This window comes from Pyrus communis, chromosome 9 (genome assembly GCF_963583255.1).
Source record: "Pyrus communis chromosome 9, drPyrComm1.1, whole genome shotgun sequence".
In the NCBI taxonomy this organism is placed as follows: domain Eukaryota; kingdom Viridiplantae; phylum Streptophyta; class Magnoliopsida; order Rosales; family Rosaceae; genus Pyrus; species Pyrus communis.
This window is the reverse complement of record NC_084811.1, coordinates 2,290,648-2,305,533: the sequence shown is the minus strand read 5'-3', so window position 1 is coordinate 2,305,533 and position 14,886 is coordinate 2,290,648. Positions and strand designations below refer to the sequence as shown.

Here is a 14,886-nt window from a genome sequence, read left to right as displayed (position 1 = left end):
CAACAATTTAAGCATACGAAATCGAAACTTATAAGGAGATAAGATTATTGCACTAGAAATGAATGTTACGAGCTGAGTATTATACATGAGAATACATTGGCGCTAGTAGTCCGGTGTGGTAGTAGTACCTCCACTTGTAAGTATAAAGTTTAAGGTTCGACACCTATATATATGGCTTGTTCAATAACAAAAGAAAAATATCTCATGGGTTCGATTCTGTTTCCTGAGACGTCTCCAAGTATTTAACCTTGCATATAACCACCTCTCTGGAACAATATCAAGATGCTTCCACAATTCGAGTGCCATGGCCTCGCCAGATGCTTACAAATTGCTGAAGTACTTTTGACATTTATTTGGAATTTGTGGTGTTGGTGACTAAAGGGACACAAGCGGGATACCGTTATAGGATGACCTTTCAGACAACATGATATCTGGAGAGATCCCGGAGGAACTAACCAGCCTCACTGGCTTGCAATCATTGAATTACCGAAGGCTCTTTTGACCGGGAGAATCCCTTCAAAGATTGGTAACATAAAATGGTTACGGGCTGTGGATTTATCAAGGAACCAACTTCACGGTGAAATTCCTTAAAGCACAAGGAGTTTGACATTTCTGAGTATCTTAAACCTGTCCTACAACAACTGGACCGGAGAAATTCTGAAAAGCACTCATCTTTAGAGCCTTGATGAATGTAGCTGTAAAGGCAATGCACTTTGCGGACCTCCACTCGACAAAAATTGCAGTGAAAGTAGGATGGTACGACCAACTGTCGAGCAAGACGTAGGAGAATATCGTCTACTTAAAGACAAGTGGTTCTACCTGAGCTTGGGACTAGGTTTCTTTTTCGGGTTTTGCAGCGTACTTGGTTCTTTGCTTGTAAACATGCCCTGGAGCAGTTTTCTTTCTCGGTTCCTCAATCGCATAGTACTCAATATTAGGGGTGTAATTGTTGAATACATTTAGCTAGTTTCGTACATTGCTCCCATCAATGACATTGTCGTTTGTTTTTCGATTAGGATCAACATGTATAGGACCGACCTGGCAAAGGCTTTGCCCCAATGCTTGTAGGAATGAGGATCTCCAATCGGACTTTCGCTATCACTTGGACCGAATTCTGCAGGTGGTTCTCCAATCGGAGTATGCTATGGAATGGTGGCCAACGACTTGCCACCACCAAGAGAAGTAATCAACATGTACAAATTGAATAATAATGAACGAATGAGACTCTACAATCCAAACCAAGAAGCACTTGAGGCCCTTCGCAATTCTGGCATCAATCTCCTCGTCAATGTGAAGAATGAGGATCTTCAACAACTTGCAAGCTCCAACTCCACCGCTGGGAACTGGGTTACAATAAACATGAAGCCTTATTCGCGCCAAGTTCAATTTTGATACATTGCCGTTGGCAGGTCATCCCAGGAGAGCTTGCCCAATATGTCCTCCCAGCAATGCAAACCTTGCAAAAGGCATTGAGGTCTGGGGGTCTTGATCACTTCAAGGTCTCAACTTCAATTGCAACATCAGTTTTGGGTGAATCTTACCCTCCTTCGACTGCGAACTTTTCTGAAGCCGCTATGGCTTACATGGCGCCTATCGCGCGATACCTAAACGACATCACTGTGCCATTACTAGCCAATGTGTACTTTCCCTACAGTGGAAACTCAAAAAGACATTCCCCTACTTTATGCATTGTTCACTTCTAACAGTGCTGTCGTGACCAATGGTGGTCTAAGTTAACAACAACCTGTTTGATGCCATGGTGGTTGTACTATACGCATCACTGGAGAAAGCAGCGGCGCCTCGTGTCCAGATGGTGGTGTCTGAGACCGGTTGGCCCTCCGACGGGAATGGAAACGTGACAGCACCCGGCAATGCGCAAACATACAACTCGAATTTAATAAAGCATGTGTTGTCGTCCAGTGGAACTCCAAGGCGGCCGGGAAGCTCCATCGACACGTACATTTTTTCCATGTTTAATGAGAACACGAAGCCCGGCGATGCAGTGGAGCAACACTGGGGTCTGTTTTATCCGAACAAGAGTTCCGTTTATCCAATCAACTTCGGGAGCAAAAGATCGAGAGACATAAAAATAGCATACTATTTTGTTGCTGCTTCTGTTATTATACTACTTGTAATAGGTAATGGGAAGATGCAATTTGATTAGATACTTTGCTTTTTTCTTCTTATCTATTATATATAAAGCCGGCGCCAAATTACCAATTTACCCTTGCATAATTTGAAATATGATTTTGGGCAGGTTTTGAATTTTTTTGGCTGAGGGACATTTTGGTCCAATTATTTTTGTCAAAGTGGGTGACACAAATGTTTTTGTCTCATGTGTAAAGAATAAAAAAATGAAAGGGAAGAGAGAAAATAATAAACAAATGACAAAGTTGATGGTGCCCACGTGATATAAAAAATGTATATCACACGCTGATAATAATGTGATTGAATAAGTTGTCAAATGATTGTTTTTTACTATATTATCTACACTAAGGGGAGGGGATGTGCTTAGCCTCATAATAGGCTAGTAATAATGTGATTCAATTAATTATTTATTAAATTATTTTCTCTATTTTTAAACACGTTCAAAACACTGTAAGAAGCGTGTAATACTAGTTATAAAAAAGGTCTTTCGCATGCGGATAATAATGTAATTAAATTAATTATCAAATGATTTTTTTTTTTTAACAAACAATATTATCTACACTAAGGGGGAAAGTGTGAGCTTGGCCTCACAATGGCTAGCAATAATGTAATTCAATTAATTGTTTATTAAATATTATTTTCTCTATTCTTAATGTAAATTCTATAGAGGCCGATTTTATTATGTGAATTCAGCTGCTTTAATTGGTTTATGAGAGGTTATTCTTACATTAAAAATGTGTAAGTCACGTTGGTGTCACCAAGCTTCAACAAAAAAATTTGAACAAAAATGCCCTCAAGACAAAAAAATAAGGCATCCCAAAATAATGCATCAAATAAGGCAGATGCATTTTTGTCATTTTAAGAGTATTTTTTTAATAATTAATTTTTTGGTGCTGTTTTTTTTATTTTTATAATTAGTACCTCACAATAGGCTATCAATAATGTGATTCAATTTCTCTATTTTTAAACACGTTCAAAACATCTTAAGAGGCGTGTAATGCCAGTCATAAAAAAGGTCTTTCACACGCGAATAATAATGTGATTAAATAAGTTGTCAAATGATTGATTTTTTTTTTTTTTTGTAACAAACAATATTATCTACACTAAGGGGAGGGGGTGGGCTTAATCTCACAATGAGTTAGCAATAATGTGATATGATCAGTTGTTTATTAAATATTATTTTCTCTATTTTTAAACACATTCAAAACATCCTAAGAAGCGTGTAATGCCGGTTATAAAAAAGGTTTTTCGCTCGCGAATAATAATGTGATTAAATTAATTGTCAAATGATTGTTTTTTTTTATTTTTAAACAAACGATATTATCTACACTAAAGAGGAGGAGGTGAGCTTGGCCTCACAATGATTAGCAATAATGTGATTCAATCAATTGTTTATCAAATATTATTTTCTCTATTTTTAATGTAAATTCTATATAGATCGATTTTATTACGTGAATTTAGCTGTTTTAATTGGTTTATGAGAGGTTACTTCTAGCATGATCTAAAATGATTCATTTACTTCAAATATTTGACTTTCCTTTTGTCAATTTATACATATAAATACATTTAAAACATGTAAGTTGTGCGTAGCACACCGTGATTTAAAAAATACCTTCTACACGCGCGTGAGCGCGTGCATGAAGGCTAGTGAAGTAGAATGTGATTTGTGCAAAAAATTAGAACATTTGAGCAAAATATAATTACCACCCTTTTGTTTCTTAACTTTGGAAATAAGTAATGTCAATAGTTTTTAATTGTATTATGATCTCACTGTCCGGAATCCAAACAATCCGAACCACTCAAATTATATCTGATAGTTTTCAATGATTTATGCTGCTAGCCCACCTTATACAAACAAAAAGTTTCAATCTTTCTATATACAAACCAAAAGCTCTGATTCATCTGATCCTTACATTCCAAATACTAAAGTTCGGAGAGGATTCAAATTTGTTAAAATGCTCTCAACTCGTTGAGCCCTTCAATTGAATAATCATGTAGTTGCAATAGAATCATCCTAGTCGATAAGAAGCGAAATCACCTTTACTTTAAATAAAATAAAATTTTAATTTTAATTTCTGTGAAAAAAAAATTATTGTATGTGTGGGTGGGGGACCACGTGGTATAACTGTGAAGCACCGTATAATTCCTCCTTAAACCCTATTACTCTGGAAGTCTGCCAACTAAAGAACCCCCCTCTCTCTCTCCCTCTGTTATCGATCTCTCCATGTTACGTAAAGAAACTCAAGTTGGGGTTCTCAAAGATTTGTGATTAACGATGGCTTTCAGAAGTTTACACCGGATTCGAGCTCTCTATCGTACGGCCCAGATTGCAGAATCCTCCCATCTGTGAGTAGAAACGATTGGTTAATGTCCTGCTTGGTCACTGACAATATGAAAATTTCAATTTTTCCAAGCTTTGGATTGGAAAGTAAAATGCTTCTGATGATTAATTGAAATGGGTATTTCAAAGATTGAATCTTTTTTGAATTTTCAGGCTTGGAAGCTCAAGAGGCTATGCCACTGGTATTTCAAATGGTAATTTTGATTTTTCTGCAAGTGGGGGAGTAATTTCTTATGGATTTATTGGGTTGGGATGCAATTTGTTTTTGGAAATTGACATACTTTTTTGTCTGTGATCAGTCCCTAGATTCTATTGCCGGAACGTATCGTCTTGCTTGTACAAGGGCAGCCATGGGGGCCTTCCTTGGACTCATGGAAGTTCTATAACATTGCGTTCTGCACTGGTGAGTTTCAAAAACTTGTAACTTGATCGGTTCGATGCCACTGCTAAACTTTGGATTATGAGCATCCCTTTTTCATTGTTTCTTTATTGTGCGTTTAGGCTGTTGATTGCTAAAACTTAAAACTTGAATCGTTTGGATGCCAATGCTAATTTTGGATTTTGAGCATCCCTTTTAATTGTTTCTTTATAACTTGAATTGGTTTGGTGCCAATGCTAGATTTGGATTATGAGCATCCCTTTTGATTGTACTTCGTTGTGCATTTAGGCTGTGTTGAGTTACTAAAACTCCTTTTTTTATTGCTTCGTTGTTGTTCATTTAGGCTGTTGAGTTTCCGATTTTCTTGAGTGACACGAGGTCACTATCAACACAAGTAAAAGCCCCTGCACAAGCAAGACAAATGGTATGTTATCTTTGTGCTCAACTGTTCTTATTTAATCCCTTTTGGTTCAGTTTATGTGGACGATGATCAGTGCTTTTGCTTCTTCTTAATATATTATGTTAGTTCTTTACTGAAACAAGTATCCATTTTTAAAGGTTAGAGTTGTATCTGTCATCTTGTGCTCTTGATCAAGAGAACCAATGAACTTCTAGTTTCCTTAGTCTGCTCGTTGGCATGACAGATCATAATACCGTGTGTGGTTTCCTTATGATATATGCAGGGTGCTCTTAGAGTAGCCATGTTGAGTCCAGGTTTTATCTATGAGCCTTATACACCTCGTGAAAAAGTCTCATTTTTCAAGAGGTTAGTTATTTCAAAACTGAATTTTATTGATCTTGTAGAAAATGGTAATTAGAGTAGGCTTGCAAACTGGTGGAACTCTACCGTGCATCACTACAAATTTTAGGCAGTTCTCACTTTTCACCGGATTAATAGTATAATCTTTGTTTTCTTTAACAATTATAGAAATTAGTTATGCTAAGTTTCTCGTTAAACTCTCTTAGTTTTAGTTTCACTAGATAATTTTAGACTTGGTTACTTATATTTTTTCTTTCAATCTCCTGTTCTTATATATGAAAATTCTGATGTTTTATGTATCAGATGGTTCACAAGAAGCGGATGGAAAAGAACAAAAGAAGATATAATTATAGAGGTGAAGTTCTAAGGTTGTCTTGTTTTAGTGATTCAATCTTTTGGTTAATTTTGTTGAAGCTTCTTTCTTCTATTCTTTCATGACTGTCCTTCATTCCCACGAATTTTTCTAAATTCCGACCCACTCCCTTTTATGTTTTGGTTTGGGATTGTAACCCGTAATATATATAGATTGCTGATTGAACTTAATTATCGATATTTCAGTCAATTGAGGTCTGATTTTGACATCTAAGGTTGATATTTCTGGTTTTTAACTTTTCAGCTCAAAAGTGCATATGCCATTGCCAAATTAAGAAAAAAGGGGTACTCAAAGAATCTATTCTACAAAGAAGCAATAAACTTATACAAGGAGGTATTGATATCTACTTCTCGGTTCTTTCTTAGGTTTATGCATTGTATATTTCTTATATTCCAGCTTTTCTGGTCCTTTCAATTTTGTGTTGCTTCTTTCAGCTGCGTTGTATGGGTTTCTCCTGTAGCTAATCTGTTCACCTTCTTCTCCAGATAAATACTTTAATGGCAAACGGGGACAAAAATACTTTAAGGAAAGCAGTTACAGAGAAAATGTTTTCCGTATGCTTCGTACTTTTTTGTTTCTGTTTAAGTTTCTGCTGTATTTATGGTGATTATTCTGATGTAAAGGAGTTTCTATTGAAGTTCTGAGACATCATTTATGATCTTTTTGTATGCAGGAACTAAAGAATGAAATAAAACAAAGAGATTCCATCTGGAGTAAGGTTTACTGGGAATTGGTGGAACCAGTTGTCAAAATACGAACTTTGCGAGCACGACTGGTAAGTGTCTGTCTAATTAGTATAATTTTTTATTCACACTATGGAAGCACTTCTATAAAACAGAAAAGAGGATTTACTAATCTTGAGAATATTTAGCTGCTTAGGTTGAGGAAACTTTCAAACCATCAAATCAAGTGAATTATGGATATTGACTTGTAAAGTTTTAACTGCTAGGTTAAAGGAAAATTTCCCGTTTTTATACTTTTGTTTGCCATCTCTTCGCTCCTGGCTGTATTCCTGTCCTTCTTGTGTATAATAGGTTCTCTAGATATCTCTTGACTATGTTAGTTAACAACTCTTAGTTGCCATGATCCCCGAAGCTAATACTCCTGTTAGAATCCATCACATAAATTGCTTTGAAATCAAAATCTTAGCTATTTTTGCCTCTTTTCGTTATAAAACTTGAAGAAATTGAAGCTTTAGTACGGGCTTACAGCTGATAAGCTGTGTATTTCTTATGCTTTACAAGATAAGCAAATTTAAGAATTGATAAGCCGTGTTACATTTTTTCTGTAACTCATAAGCTTGGGAACAATTGAATGTTTCCTTGATTTTAGTGCACTGGTGTCTTATTGTTCTTTACAATTACTTTATGCCATGCCTTATTCACTTTTTAATCACAGATTGGCGTTGATCGAAATGATCTTGAGAAGGTGTTCATACAGCTTACGCTTGAGTTTCTGACAAAGCAGGTACATGGACAGCTAGACTCATGGCTCATATATCATTTTTATGTTGCTTTCTTTCATTGTTTGCTTTTAATTCAAAACTTCAACTTACTGAGAGTGCTGCTACTTTTCTTTTTTCCTCTTTGTTTTTCTGGCAGAAATTCGAAGCATATGACTCGAAGGGTGCTGTTGTTGCTGGAGATAAATCGAAGGAGGTAAAAGTGTGATAGAAAAATAAAAATTTAAAAACACCAGTACATGTCCGGTTAAAAAAAAATAAAAAACCAGTGCACAAGAATATATTTACCAATAACACCAAACATACCAAGTGATGATGACATGCTTTTCGTGCTCTGTAGGTTCTTGTTCGCGATATCTGGGTATTTGAAAAATCTCTCTTCCAGCCTAAAGCTTTCTGGCGTCTATGCGGGAGGATTTCAGTCTAAGCAAGCTATCCTTCCCCATAAATCTACCGTGTTGATGACGAACTAAATGCTGTTACCCAATTTTGTAAACTGAGCATATCACGATTTACCATACTAGTTGTATGCATGTAGCTACAGCTTTTATTGTTGAATTCAACTTTTAACCCGAGTTACGCACTTGGGGATCGATCCTTGGAGCATTCTAACATTATTTGTACCTTATTCTTTTGCAATTCTAAAGAAACTCTCCTTTTTACAAGGTCTATCTTCACCGAGAATGTACCGGAAATGTATTCCAGTACGTCGGTCTCAGGCATGTCATTCTTCCAAACAATGTCTTCCTAGATATTCTGTCTTGCTCCATAGGAAAGGGCAATGCCATTTTTGGTACTCTTTCATTCCATCAAGTTTCACAGGAAACTTTGTTTTGTTTTCGATTTTTTGTTTAAGAAAGAGAGAATACCTTGCTTCAAAGTTTCAAATTACAACTCCAAAGAATGGTATCCACACCAGCAAACCTTTCATCCAAAACTCCACATTATCTTCTCCTCAGTTCTGCAGTCGTATTCGACGTTTCACAATTATTTTTAGGGGAAAAAGATCAAGGGATGGATAGAAGAGAGGAGCATTTCCAGTTTCTGGGCATTTGCCAAAGGCTCTACAACTTCATCACGAGAAGCTTCGCCTCGCAACGCTTCAAGACCGTGAAACTAGGCCCTCCGATGAACCAAGGCTACCCCGGAACAGCCATTTCTGAAGCCGGGACCAGAAGAGGCCAAAAGGTGCGCCCGATGGCTCGAGAATACCAAACGCAAGATCAAGTAACGGCGGTTGCACACCAAGCAGAAGCTCCAAAGAAAATGGTTAGCATACATCACAGGGTGGAGGACATAGACGAAGTGATGAAGCTAAGACGAAAATCGTTGAAAAAGTTGAAATGTTTAGAGCTGGGAAGAGATGAGCCAGGACCGTTAAGGTCCATTCTGAAGGTGGGTTCTGATCTTGAGCGGGAAGATGGGCATATTTGAGAATCAACCACTCCCACATATTCATAAGTTATTATCATGGTTTGCAGCTGGAATCATATCAGATTATCATCTGTTGATAGCAACAATTGCAACAAAGCCTTATTCTATTAAGTGATGTCGGCTGTAATAATTCTAGAATGCCACTACGCTTGACGCAAAATCGAGCGCAGTCGCATTCTAGGACTCCTACAATAAGGCTTTTCCTGTTGTTGTGATTGTTATCATCTGTGATTCTGTTGTGCGTCCTAGATCACGAAATCCGACTAATTTGGCATCACGAGTCGATTAAATATGTTATGAAGATGGTTAATTATGAATGTTTATAGCCTTTTGTTTCCCTTGAAGTTTGGTAATTAACAAAAAAGTTACTTGTCTTCCAATATTCTTGTAAAATATACACAAACAAAACTTAATCAAACGAAGAACTAGATGAATACTACTTGGACAGTAAAAGACATTGAAACTGCGTTTACATACAGCTTATTGTCGGTTTAGCATCTATTAATTTTATTTTTTATTAAAAATTTATAACCGATACTATTTATGCATCTTTAACAAAAATTATTATTCTATCGAACATTCATTTATTGTTATCGTGATGACGGGTAACGAAAATAAAGTCCATGCAGCCCACAAAATCATAACTTAAACCATAAACAGAGAAAAAAATAAGAAAACTTTAACACTGAATTTGGACGTAATCGTGAGAAAAAGGGTTGCCAATTGCAAAGCAAAAGGCATGGCGGGTCTGCAACGCAGCCCAGTTTATGAGTTTAAAGCCACTTTTAAGGCCACCACCCAAATGGGTCAACCATGGGCACTTCATATTCTTCGTGCTCTCATTCCACCACCACACTCTCCACTCACTCCCTCCTCCTCACGCACCCCAAATCATCTGCCTTTAAGCAATCAAGATTCCCAAATCCCGGTTTCAAATTCCATTCCACCCACCAAATCCCGCAGATCCATCTGAGGATCATGTCCCAGAAACCCTCTCAGGTTTTGGGTGGGAAAGTTGGGGAGACCCAGGAGGGAGTTTCCAAAAGACCCATGATTGATTTTCATGGGATTGATGAGGGGCTGGTGGAAAAGATGGTCTATGATGCTCTTGTTTGGAGCTCTCTTCATGGGCTTGTTGTTGGTGACAAGTCCGTTCAGGTCTTTTTTTGGTTTAATTGTGTGTTTTGGTCTTGGAGATCTTTAGTTTGCTGAAAAAGTGGAACATTTGATTCATCATGTATTGTAGAAGATTTTTTTTTTTTTTTTTTTTTTTTTTTTGTCATACATAGATTTTGTTAGATTAGATGTTAGTTTATGGCTTGTTTGGAAGTGCTTTAAAATGAAAGTGCTTTTGGGAAAAATGTTTTCTGGTTCCAAAAACACTTGAAGTTTTTCCTGCAACAAGTACATAACTTGTTCTTTATAGTTGTATGTGAAGAAGAACACTACTTTTAGATCAAATTTAAAGGCTTTTAGTTGCCATAAGTTATAGGAAATTTTTAATCTACAATAAATATGTAAATGTATAACTTTTTTTTTTTTTTTTTTGAGAATGCAAACGTATAACTTAAACTCTTGAATTTGATGTTGATGTTGAACGCTGTAAATTACAGAGATCAGGAAAAGTACCTGGTGTAGGCATGGTACATGCACCATTTGCTTTGTTTCCGATGCCGTTTCCAGAAAGTCATTGGAAGCAAGCATATGAGTTATCCCCCATATTTAATGAACTTGTCGATCGAGTGAGTTTGGATGCAAAGTTTCTGCAGGATTCACTGTCCAGGTACTTTTTCTCATCGAGTGAGATTGGTGTAATCACGTAAGAACAATTGTGGGTTAGGACAGCCATACCCTTTTGTGTGTCTCACCATCTCTGTAGAAACTTGCCCCTAACAAACTTACTTTGAACTTTAACAATTGTGCATGGGGATAAGAGAGAATTAACATACATGACATCTGCAGTTTTTATCTATTGGCTCTAGAGGTTAGAGCAATTCTTGAAGTAATTTAATTGTAATCTTCAAATCGCAGAACGAAGAAAGTGGATGCTTTTACATCTAGACTTCTAGATATTCACTCCAAGATGATAGAGATTAACAAGAAAGAGGTAAACTTTCAATACAGCATTTTCACACTAATTGTTGTAAGAGGAGAACTTCATAGAATGTGATTCATTTAGTTGAATGAATCTAGCGTACGTTGTTTGTTTAGCAACTGATTCGTTTCTTATAAACTTGTTGGATGAAGTTCTTTTGGATACATATATTTTAAGTTATGTGATAGATATACATACCCATGATGTGATACAACGGAAAAAAGGACCATTACAGTATGTAGTTCCGGATGCCACTCATGTGTTCATTTGATTTGATTTAACTTAGCTTCTGTTTGTGTGTAAGAATCTTCTTGTTTGTTGGTGGTGAAGATGCTAAACTTTTCTAATTACTGAAATAGGATATACGCTTGGGTTTACATCGCTCAGATTATATGCTTGATGAAGAAACTAAACAACTCCTTCAAATAGAGATGAACACAATTTCATCTTCATTTCCGGGACTTGGTTGTCTTGTCAGCGACCTTCACAGGTTAAGTAATAGGAGATTTTGTGATTAACATGTATTCTGTAGTTTGTTTATGAATTTCTGAATTCTCAATTTAATGCTAGATTCAACTAATGAAATTATTCCTTTATATTAGTGATATGTGTATATCTGTTAAAATCTCATTTCCAATGCCAAAAATTTCAGCGCAAATAATACCAATTATTTTACCCTTAGCCTCTCATTTTACAGGAGCTTACTTAATCACTATGGAGAATATCTTGGATTAGATTCCAGAAGAGTTCCTAATAATCCTGCAGCCACTCAGTTTGTAGAGGCTTTGGCTAAAGCTTGGACTGAATACAATAACCCCAGGTTAGAACTGAAACAATATTTCATCTGTTTTCTTCTGCTCCTGCTATATTCGGTGAAGCAATTAAATGAGTAGTTAAATCGGCATATATGTACAGGTCCGTAATCCTGTTCGTGGTTCAGCCTGAAGAGCGGAACATGTATGACCAACACTGGCTTTCTGCTCTGTTGAAAGAAAGATATCCTTTTTAGCTCTAAACAAACTTTCATGTTGGTGAAAGTGGTATTTCTCGGAAAAATATATAATTATCAATTATATGCTTATATCTTTGGTAATGAACTAGTTAGTAATGTTCCTTAACTGTATAACACACATAATGTATCAACTCTTCGGAAAACATTGGCTGAAATTGATTCAGAGGGGAAGCTTCGACCAGATGGAACACTTGTTGTGTATGTACCCTTCTAGATTTGTGGATCTAGCATGTTATATCTTTGACTTTAATATCTGAGAAAGCTTCGAACTTGCAGGGGTGGCCAAGAAGTTGCAATTGTTTATTTCAGAGCTGGTTATACACCAATTGATTATCCATCTGAATCAGTAAGCTAGTCTTACTCTGAAATACTGATTCTGTTTCAAGAATAATGGGAGATTCTTCCTTTAAGTGGTGAACATTTGTTGTTCACTAGCAGAAAATGTAGTTACTTATCCGCAAAAAGGGTAAAAAGTAATTTCAAGTCCGTAAATTCATGTATTTATCTATGTCTGTTCGGGGGTAAATTTGGTTGGCTAATCCTGCATGTTTTGTTTTTATAAGTATGGGTGCAGCGACCTCTGTCTGCTTGCATGCGTGTTTATTTATCTAACCTGACTTGAAATAATTTGCATGCATGTAGCGATGTAACTTGGCCGTGTAAAACTTGTAATTGCTCATTGCAGTTCTTTGTTGCGTTTTGAAATATGCTTCAGATGGTACTTAACGTGTTACTCATAAAAGAAAAATGATACTTCAGTTGCATAATATGACCTCAGGGTGTGACGATGTCTGCTATATGGCTTTTAATACCATGTTTCTCAATTTATAGGAGTGGAGAGCAAGGTTCCTTATGGAGCAGTCATCTGCCATCAAGTGCCCCTCAATTTCTTATCATCTAGTCGGGACCAAAAAGATTCAACAAGAACTTGCAAAGCCTAACGTTCTTGAGAGGTATTGCTGGCTCACAACTCCGTTCAATATTTTCCTCGTGTTATGTATCATAATTTTAGGGAAGAATGGTTACCATGTTACAACCAGTAACATCATAACTTTTTGTCATCTTCATGTAAGCAGGTTCCTTAATGATAAAGAGGACATTGCAAAACTGCGAAAATGCTTTGCAGGATTGTGGAGTTTGGATGACTCGGATATTGTCAGAAAGGCAATAGAGAGCCCCGGGTTATTTGTTATGAAGCCCCAAAGAGAAGGCGGAGGTGAATGAATTTAGACTTTGTTCTGCGATTGTTGTAATGACAAGTATTATTAACGAGTCATTGTTACACTTCAGGGAACAATATCTACGGTGATGATGTAAGGGAAGCCCTCGTACAATTGCAGAAGGAAGGGTCAGAAGCAGATGCTGCTTATATCCTAATGCAGAGGATATTCCCAACTGTTTCTTACACATTCTTGATGCGTGAGGGCGTATGTTATAGAGATGATACCATATCTGAGCTCGGGGTATACGGTGCTTACTTAAGGTATATGACTTTTCTGACTAAATCTTCGGGTTTCTGTTCTCTTTTTCCCTTCTCTTTATTTGCACGGGTGCAATCTACTTCTGTCGGCATTGTTTATAATGTGCGAACAAAGCTGTACCAAAGGCGTGGAATCTTAGTGCCGCGTTTTTCATTGATGCAGGAACAAAGATAAAGTGATCTTGAACGACCAATGTGGCTACCTGATGCGGACAAAGGTTTCCTCATCAGATGAAGGTGGAGTTGCAGCTGGATTTGCAGTCTTAGATAGTTTATATCTAACCTGAAGAAGTCGGCTCCTAATTATACTTAAACGGGTTAGTTTATAGAGCTAAACAGTTCGTCAGCGATTTATTTACTCAAATAAAACATATGCGCGATAAGATCCGAGATGTCTAGGGTAATTTCAGTGGAGCAAAAGGCTAAACCAAGAATGCTGCTTTAGCCTTTAATGATGCTGTTTCGTTGAATACAGGAAGCCCTTGTTTTTCTTTTTTTTGTCGGTAGAGCTTTCGTTACATGAAAAACTAATACAAGGTCCAAAAGAAACCTGATAAACAACAGATAAAATAAAAGGTCAAGGCAAAATGAGAGTTGCAACCCAAGATAACGGGAGGCCCTCACAAATATAGGCCCGAAGGCTGCAACAATAAACAACAAAAATAATTCTAATCTTAAGTAGCATAAACCAGATCGTCGCTGCCACATCCTCAGAGGAAGCCAAATTCCAAACCGAGAGAATAGACACCATATCCAAGTCCCTTTCACGAACCTCTGCAAATATATACAAATAAAGTATCATATGGGTAGAGAGTGAGGCTAAGGTGATATGTAAAATACCCAACACTTTGCCTCGATGGGGATTCGACATGTCGGGGCAGGGGAAGTGAGGGGAATAATGGATCTAGTATCCAATTTCTGATTGGAGTCCGCTGATCTGAGTACATGGTGGGATGATGATGGAGTATCATAGCTAAGTAGGGAGGAAGAAAAATTAAAAGACAGAAAGCAGTAAAAGTAGGTGAAAAAAGCCAGATGAGGAGCATGAAGCCCAAATCTGAGATAAACTCAAGGGATAGTTGAGATCCGGCTCAGGGAAAACTGAGATAAACTAAGGGGAGAATTGGGAATAAAAATGTAGGAAGGAAACTAGAAAGGGGGAGGAAGAAGAGTTGGATGCAAGGAAGGGGATGGGCCAAAGGAGATGAGAGGGGAGGAAAAAGATGGAAAAGGCAAAGGAGAGAGGAGGGAAGGAGGAGGGAAGAAGGAGTAGCAGGCTGCCGCCTACCCCAAGCAAGAGTCAAGGGGCGGCAGCTGAAGCTTGAAACTGGGGATGGAGCTACTGAATCTGGACTTCTAGAGAGAGAGAGAAACAAAGAGAGAGACCCTTCCACTAATTGAT

The 14,886-nt window shown here is 37.2% G+C and overlaps 2 protein-coding genes and 1 pseudogene across 2 annotated transcripts; all 3 read left to right on the top strand.

Annotated features, from left to right (window-relative positions):
- The first annotated feature begins 753 nt into the window (after positions 1 to 753).
- On the top strand, positions 754 to 2,164 carry LOC137745465 (glucan endo-1,3-beta-glucosidase-like; annotated as a pseudogene).
- Positions 2,165 to 4,336: 2,172 nt separating this feature from the next.
- On the top strand, positions 4,337 to 8,128 carry LOC137745785 (uncharacterized). Its single transcript, XM_068485797.1, has 12 exons — positions 4,337 to 4,494; positions 4,643 to 4,683; positions 4,789 to 4,892; positions 5,212 to 5,292; positions 5,552 to 5,634; positions 5,932 to 5,983; positions 6,245 to 6,334; positions 6,487 to 6,555; positions 6,675 to 6,776; positions 7,400 to 7,468; positions 7,603 to 7,659; positions 7,804 to 8,128. The coding sequence occupies exons 1-12, from the start codon at positions 4,424 to 4,426 to the stop codon at positions 7,888 to 7,890; spliced, it is 906 nt and encodes a 301-aa protein (XP_068341898.1). The 5' UTR covers positions 4,337 to 4,423; the 3' UTR covers positions 7,891 to 8,128.
- Positions 8,129 to 9,624: 1,496 nt separating this feature from the next.
- LOC137745448 (glutathione synthetase, chloroplastic-like) lies at positions 9,625 to 13,958 on the top strand. The gene is made up of 12 exons (XM_068485411.1): positions 9,625 to 10,055; positions 10,511 to 10,680; positions 10,929 to 11,004; positions 11,352 to 11,482; positions 11,690 to 11,812; positions 11,908 to 11,989; positions 12,123 to 12,202; positions 12,281 to 12,350; positions 12,836 to 12,957; positions 13,081 to 13,220; positions 13,295 to 13,487; positions 13,648 to 13,958. Exons 1-12 carry the CDS (start codon positions 9,711 to 9,713, stop codon positions 13,769 to 13,771), a joined length of 1,656 nt encoding a protein of 551 aa, XP_068341512.1. The 5' UTR covers positions 9,625 to 9,710; the 3' UTR covers positions 13,772 to 13,958.
- Positions 13,959 to 14,886: the final 928 nt, after the last annotated feature.

Coding starts and splice junctions, on each gene's coding strand:
- LOC137745785 (XM_068485797.1), top strand. CDS start 4,424: ATGGCTTTCAGAAGTTTACACCGGATTCGAGCTCTCTATCGTACGGCC. Junction 5,635..5,931: donor AAAGTCTCATTTTTCAAGAG/GTTAGTTATTTC, acceptor TTTATGTATCAG/ATGGTTCACAAGAAGCGGAT. Junction 7,469..7,602: donor TTGAGTTTCTGACAAAGCAG/GTACATGGACAG, acceptor TTTTTCTGGCAG/AAATTCGAAGCATATGACTC.
- LOC137745448 (XM_068485411.1), top strand. CDS start 9,711: ATGGGCACTTCATATTCTTCGTGCTCTCATTCCACCACCACACTCTCC. Junction 11,813..11,907: donor ACTGAATACAATAACCCCAG/GTTAGAACTGAA, acceptor ATATATGTACAG/GTCCGTAATCCTGTTCGTGG. Junction 12,958..13,080: donor AAGCCTAACGTTCTTGAGAG/GTATTGCTGGCT, acceptor TCATGTAAGCAG/GTTCCTTAATGATAAAGAGG.